General features: G+C 47.3%; 2 protein-coding genes across 12 annotated transcripts in view; one reads left to right on the forward strand and one right to left on the reverse strand.

Moving 5' to 3' along the window:
* The window catches only part of LOC137410750 (uncharacterized), a 660,974-nt gene that overhangs the window by 321,065 nt on the left and 332,240 nt on the right, over positions 1-7,669 (forward strand). The gene's annotated exons all lie outside the window — the stretch shown is intronic.
* The window catches only part of LOC137431107 (complement factor H-like), a 287,920-nt gene that overhangs the window by 3,811 nt on the left and 276,440 nt on the right, over positions 1-7,669 (reverse strand). For all 11 annotated transcript variants that reach the window (XM_078781438.1, XM_078781448.1, XM_078781441.1 and 8 more), the window contains one exon: positions 5,616-5,839. In XM_078781438.1, the coding sequence (XP_078637564.1) occupies positions 5,616-5,839 (224 nt within the window). The remainder of the gene's footprint in view (positions 1-5,615; positions 5,840-7,669) is intronic.

Consider the following 7,669-nt stretch of genomic DNA (forward strand, 5'->3'; position numbering starts at 1 on the left):
CCAGAGAGTCGGAGAGATCATTGGTGAAGACCAGAAAAAGCACAGGGCCCAGAACACTGCCTTGGGGGAACTCCAGCCTGAAAAGGAAGGGGAGATGAGAGAAAACCATTCAAGAGCACACGTTGACTATGACCAGAGAGGAAGTCCGCAAGCCATGCGTGGAGATTTTCATTGATACCGTAGGAGGAGAGATTGGTGAGCAGAGCAGGGTGCCAGACCGTATCGAAGGCACGTGATATGTCGAGGGAGACAGCTCTGATTTCCTGTTTGGCATTGAAGACCTCCATCCATTGTTGAGACAGTAGAAGCAGCATGTCCAAAGTAGAGTGACCTGGTCTGAAACCAAATTGATGAACAGAGATCAAGCCATTTTTTTTTTTTTTTTTTTTTTTTTTTTTTTTTTTGTATACAATATCGAGGCTCGTGAAAGAGCGAACATTAATCACACAGAAAGACAAACCGACACATAAAACATATAACATAGGGAGCGGTAGACAAGATGGGGAGAGAGGGGGAAGGACACAAACACAACATTTGAGAGCAGGGACCGAGAGACATGGAGACATCGAGAGATCTGAGAGAGGGCGAGGGCTTTGGGGGGGGGGGGCGTGGGAAGGGGGCAGTGGGAGAGGTATAAAACATATGGACACTGCCAGGACTTCCAGGAAAGAAGTTGGAATTTCAAACAAGGTGGATCTGGGGTGAATTAGCGGGGGTAGAAAAGATCAAGGTTTTGGATGGGGGAAGATAAGAGATGGTGGTGAACAGCTGTTTTAAAGACCTGGAGGGAGGAGTGGGATTGAAGGGAGTGAGGGAGTTTGTTCCAGAGGCGGGAGAAAAGAGGAATGAAAGAGTGAAGGTGAGCGGAGAGCCGGGATTTCGGCAGTTTAACCATCAGAGGGTTGCTGGCAGATCTTGTGCGACCTGTAGGAATATTTGGGGGACAGAGCACAGAGAGAGCTGGGGGTGCAAGGCCGGAGAGGAGTCGGTAGAAGACAGAAAGACCACCTACCTGCCTGCGGTGAGTGAGTGAAAGGCCCTCAGAGATAGCTTCATCGCGGGAGATTCCAATAATTCTGAAAGCTTTGGTTTCAACAGCGTGAAGCCGAGCTAGGTGTGAGGCAGGAGCACCGGCCCATAGGGGAGAACAGTATTCCATTGAGCTGCGGATGAAAGCCTTGTATGTGGTGAGGAGCTCAGGTGTGCCGAGGAAGGACTTCGCACGACGGAGGATGCCCAGTCGGCGACTGGCTTTGGAGGCCAGCTTGGAAATGTGGTTTTCCCAAGAAAGATCATGGCAGATAGTGAGACCCAAAATCTTGAGCGACAGAACTTCTTGGAGAGGATTGTTGAGAAAGTAGATGGGAGGGTTGTCCAGTCGATCTTTTCGGAGAGACATAGTAAGAGTGTGAGATTTGTCAGGATTGAAAGACATGTTCCACTTGTTTGACCAGTCTGTGATTTTGTCCAGGTCTTCAGAGAGTGAGGAGGCAGCAGACTGCCGATCTGAGGGAAGAGGAATGGAGCGGCAGAGAGTGGAGTCATCAGCAAAGAGATAGAGAGGATTTTCGAGAGAGTCAGAGAGATCATTGATGAAGACCAGAAAAAGCACGGGGCCCAGAACACTGCCTTGGGGAACTCCAGCCTGAACAGGAAGAGGAGATGAGAGAAACCCATTCAGGGCCACACGTTGACAACGACTAGAGAGGAAGTCCGCCAGCCATGCGTGGAGATTTCCATGGATACCAAAGGAGGAGAGTTTGGTGAGCAGAGCGGGGTGCCAGACCGTGTCGAAGGCACGTGATATGTCGAGGGAGACAGCTCTAATTTCCTGTTTGGCATTGAGGACCTCCATCCATTGTTGAGACAGCAGAAGCAGCATGTCCAGAGTAGAGTGACCTGGTCTGAAACCAAATTGATGATCAGAGATCAAGCCATTGGAGAAGAGGAAAGATTTCATATCAGAAGCAATGATGGATTCCATGACTTTGCTGATAATTGGGAGAAGGCTGATTGGTCTGTAGTTGCTAGGATCTGTTTTTGCACCTTTTTTGTGCAAAGCGGTGATGTTGGCTGATTTCCAAGCAGATGGCAGTTGACCTTGAGCAAAAGAGAGGGTGAAGAGAACAGAGAGAGGGTGAGATAGAGCAGCAGAGCAGGATTTTAGGACCCGTGGGCTGATGCCGTCGGGTCCAGTTGCAGAATCAGAGTCGAGGGTTGACAGAAACTTTTCCACCTTGTCAGGAGGAAAGGACACGGAGTCCAGGAGCAGCAGGGTACGACTGGGTATGGTGGGTACAGAGAGGGATGGGTTTGGGACACAAGATTTAGAGGCAAACACAGAGTTGAGGCATTCAGCTTTTTCACGTGCGGAGTCAGCTGTGTAGCCGTTTGAGGTAAGGGAGGGGATGGAGGGGGAACAAACACCAGAAACGGATTTGACCAGACGCCACCAGGATTTGGAAGAGGGAGACAGATAAGAGAGTTCGGTCTTGAGAACGGAGAGATATTGTTTCCTGGCTCTCCTGAGGGTGGACACACACTTGTTTCGGGCTTTGTGAAAGGAAATGAGATTTCCTTCCGTTGGATTTGCTTTCCAGGAGACGAAGGCAAGTTGTTTCTGGGCAACAGCCTCACCACAAGATTCCGTGTACCATTGGAGAAGAGGAAGGATTTGATGTCAGAAGCGATGATTAATTCCATGACCTTGCTGATTATTGGGAGCAGGCTGATTGGTCTGTAGTTGCGAGGACCTGTTTTTGCACCTTTTTGTGTAAAGCTGTAATGTTGGCTGATTTACAAGCAGATGGCAGATGACGTTGAGCAAAAGAGAGGGTGAAGAGAACCGAGAGAGGGTGAGACAGAGCGGCAGAGCAGGATTTTAGGACCCGTGGGCTGATTCCATCTGGTCCAGTTGCAGAATCAGAGTCGAGGTTTGACAAAAACTTCTCCACCTTGTCAGGAGAGAAAGACACAGAGTCCAAGAGCAGCTGGGTTCGACTGGGAAAGGTGGGTACAGAGAGAGATGGGTTTGGTACACAATATTTTGAGGCAAACACAGAGTTGACGCATTCGGCTTTTTCACGTGTGGTGTCAGCTGTGTTGCCGTTTGAGGTAAGGGAGGGGATGGAAGGGGAACAAACACCAGAAACAGATTTGACCAGATGCCACCAGGATTTGGAGGAAGGAGACAGGTTTGAGAGTTCAGTCTTGAGAGGGGAGAGATATTGTTTTCTGGCTCTCCTGAGGGTAGTCACACAATTGTTCCGAGCTTGGTGAAAGGAACTGAGATTACCTTCAGTTGGATTAGCCTTCCATGAGGTGAAGGCAAGTTGCTTCATGGCAACTGCCTCACCACAAGCTTCAGTGTACCATGCCGGGAGGAAGGGTATGACAACTGAAGACGAGATGGGATAAGTCTGTGCATGAGAGAGAGCAGTTTACTTTGGAAGAATTCCCAGGAAGAGTTGATGTCAGAGGCAGAAGAGATGGGAGACCAGTCCAGATGATTGATGGCTGCTTGAAGACCGTGCCAGTCAACCTGAGTGAAATGCCAGACTCGTCGGTGCTGAGGATACTTTAACACTCATCGGCGCTGAAGATAAAATGTCCACTTTAACAAGGAAATGATGAGAAGAACCGATTGGAGCAGAAGAAGAGCAGCAGACATTTGCAGGGAAGTTTGTCATAACCAAGTCTAGAAGAGAAGATACTCCATTGACTGAGATCCGGGTCGGGAAATTGACAGATTGTGTCAGTCCCAATGAGTCGTAGAAGTCCTTTGCTGAGGTGCCATGGCTGGTGTGAGAGGAACCCACACCCAGCCAGCTGGCATGATGCCAGTTGAAGTCGCCACATATGAGGAAGAGAGAGTTGGGATGAGTTGATAGAAGTTGGTTGTCAGACAGAGAGATGTAAATGGAGTCATCACTGTTTGGAGGACGGTACAGAACACATATGAACAAAAGGTGGGAGTGGAGAGGAAGCTGTAGCCAGAGGTATTCCTGGGGGAGTGGCGGAGAGAGGGCAGTGCAAGGAAAGTGAGGAAGAGAGTTTTTGATAAAGATAGCAACCCCACCACCAGGACGAGGCTCAGGTCTATCATACCCGAGGAGGGAGTAACCAGGAAGACATATTAAGGAATCAGATAAATCTTGAAGGAGGAAAGTTTCTGTTAAGCAGATTATGTCTGGTTTGTCAGAAGCAACCTGTATGGAGAGATCAATCAGGATTGAGCGAAGGCCCAGGATGTTTGAGGTACATGCCGTTAAGGAAGAGGGAGGGGGAGCATCGGGTACAGGACAGGGGAGGGGAGGGGCAGGGTAAGATGAGGGGTGAGAGGGAGGGGGTAGGGAGGGCTGTTGATGGTGTGTCGGACATTGCAGAAGGGTTAGGAGAAAGGGAAGGTTGAGGAGGACAAATGGTTTGATGGTGATGGGAAGAGGCACAGTGAGGTGTTGTTTGAGGGGAGCAGGGCAAAGTCGAAGGTTGGAGGAGGGAGCTTTGAGGAGGAGGAGGGAGGGGCGGGGGGAATTGGAGAAAGATGGTAGGGGGGGCGTTTTAAAGGGGAGGGGTGAGGGGGGAGTTTTGAAGGGGAGGGGTGAGGAGGGAGGAGGGAGTTTAGGAGGAGAGGAGCGAGGAGGGTTTCGGAGGGGAGGGTGAGGGGGAGAATTGAAAGGATGGGGTGAGGGGGGAGTTTTGAAGGGGAGGTGTGAGGGGCGAGTTTAGGAGGGGAGGGGTGAGGAGGGTTTCGGTGGAGAGGGGTGAGGAGGGAGAATTGAAAGGCAGGGGTGAGAGGGAGTTTTGAAGCGGAGGGGTGAGGAGGGAGTTTAGGAGGGGAGGGGTGAGGAGGGTTTCGGTGGAGAGGGGTGAGGAGGGAGAATTGAAAGGCAGGGGTGAGGGGGAGAATTGAAAGGCAGGGGTGAGGGGGAGTTTTGGAGGGGAAGGGTGAGGGGGGAGTTTAGAAAGTGGATTAAAAAAAAAAAAAAAAAAAAAAAAAAAACCACCTTTAGAGGCCATTTTTCCCCGCAAGCGGGGGTGGGCCTTTTTCGGGAACTGTGGTTGTTGTTGTTTTTCGGTCCCCTTTTTGAAGCAATGTTTTACGGCCGGATGCCCTTCCTGACGCCAACCCTTTTTGCCGCCTTTAACGACAAGCAGGGAATTACCAGTTAACTGGTACTCAATTTGCCGACCTCGGAAGGATGACAGGCTGAGTCAACCCCCCTGGCGTTAATTTCAGCGATTGACCGGGATTCGAACCCAGGATCCTAGGTATCCTAAGCCGGCACCCTAGCCGCTAGCCCAACACCAGTTTAGAAAGTGGAAGATTAATGAAAAACGAACATTTATTACAAACATGGTTTATTGTGATTTTCAGGTCAGAGATCCCTTTCAAAATGATAGAGGAGGGGTGGAATGAAGGTGAGTTTAGAGAATGTAGAAAGGAATGACTGTAAGAGATTGAATTTTTGTTTGAAATAGAATGATTTGATGAGGAAATTGAAAAACTCAAACTCGAACAATTGTTATCTATCTATGTTTCACTGTGTCCAGCATTCTACTTTTACACTTTTCACAAGATATAAATGATAATAATTATTTATGATCATAATTACCATCACGTTGGCATGACAGGGTTTCTGTAGGCCAGTGAGATCCTTGGCAGCTGATAATTTCTGAGCCCACGAGTCGGGTTCCATCGTTGCACGTCGCTTTTGCCTGGATCATCACATTACGATTAAAATCATTCTTCGGCCTTGTCACCTCGAGAATCCCCTCAGTTATTGTGGGCTCCTGTGGACAGCATTGGATCTCGGCCTCTGGTCGTGCATCAATACACCTACATGAAAGAGAAGGAAACTATAGAGTGCAAGATCCTTGAGCATTGAGCACCACAGGGATAGCGATAACAAAAGCAAGACTAGAACTGCGAGCAGTGATGGCAGGCTTCCAGGAAAAATGGCCGCCATACCACGTGACTGATGACGTCATCATTTTCAATAAATTTTCGTCATGGGTATTCGAAAATATCTGTAAATTTGGGTTTGGATCGTTAGGTGGTTCTGGAGATATAGATTTTCAATTTTCTCCCTTAAATCCAAGATGGCCACCATACCATGTGACTGATTATGTCATAGCTTGCAAAAAAAAAAAATCCTCACATGCATTCAATGATACTTATGAGGTTTCGGATTGATCCATTGAGTGGTTCTGGAGAAAAGATTTATTTATTATTTTGCTTAAATTCAAGATGCCGGCCAAACCACTTGAATGATGATGTCATAGTTTGCAAATATTTTTCTCCCATTTGTGTGTAAACATATATTTCAAGTTTCGTATCGATTGGATAAGCAGTTTCATAGAAGTTGGTTTTTCGCATTAATCCATTCAGCGGTTCTGGAGAAGAAGATGTTTTCGGTTTATGACGTAATAGGCAATGGCAGCCAATGTAAGTCGAAATTGCACAAACAAGATACATGATGCACCAAGTTACATTGGTATCTATAATGAGTTAAAGATTCGTAGAGCGAGCTATGACGGTTTTCTCGGGAATTCGTCTCCACAAATTGTGTGCGAATAACAACAGTAATCCTTGCAAGAATATTAGGCCTCGAGTGGGAACCTCACTGGAAGCCTAATAAGTGCAATATCAAGTGAATGACAAGGGTATCAACAAGGTATTTCCACAACTGGTTGGGGGATGTAATGCTGGAGAGGGCAATGTAGTTCATTTTACAATCGTTACCAGTGGCGATTAAACCCCATCTGTCCAGTTGTGCATCCAACATGGTCAGAGCTGGAGTGGTCATGGAGCCATTTTGGCACATGAGCTGTGTTTGCACCTTCAAATCTCTAACACATTGTGGAGGAATGTCTTTTACACAATAGCAGACAATTCTTTCTTCCATTCACAAAAATGGCATGATTTGGAATCTACCATCACATGCCAACTACAAGAAACTACCCTTGATTTGGAAGCTACCATCACATGCCAACTACACGAAACTTCCCTTGATTTGGAAGCTACCATCACATGCCAACTACACGAAACTTCCCTTGATTTGGAAGCTACCATCACATGCCAACTACACGAAACTTCCCTTGATTTGGAATCTACCATCACATGCCAACTACACGAAACTTCCCTTGATTTGGAAGCTACCATCACATGCCAACTACAAGCAACTTCCCTTGATTTGGAAGCTACCATCACATGCCAACTACACGAAACTTCCCTTGATTTGGAAGCTACCATCACATGCCAACTACACGAAACTTCCCTTGATTTTGAATGTACCCTTGCATGCCAACTACAAGAAACTTCCCTTGATTTGGAATCTACCATCACATGCCAACTTCAAGAAAGTTCCCTTGATTTGGAATCTACCCTTGCATGCCAACTACAAGCAACTTCCCTTGATTTTGAATCTACCCTTGCATGACAACTACAAGCAACTTCCCTTGATTTTGAATCTACCCTTGCATGCCAACTACAAGAAACTTCCCTTGATTTTGAATCTACCATCACATGCCAACTACAAGCAACTTCCCTTGATTTTGAATCTACCCTTGCATGCCAACTACAAGCAACTTCCCTTGATTTTGAATCTACCCTTGCATGCCAACTACAAGAAACTTCCCTTGATTTTGAATCTACCATCACATGCCA

This window comes from Myxine glutinosa, chromosome 7, assembly GCF_964187855.1.
Source record: "Myxine glutinosa chromosome 7, kmMyxGlut1.1, whole genome shotgun sequence".
Classification (NCBI taxonomy): Eukaryota; Metazoa; Chordata; class Myxini; order Myxiniformes; family Myxinidae; genus Myxine; species Myxine glutinosa.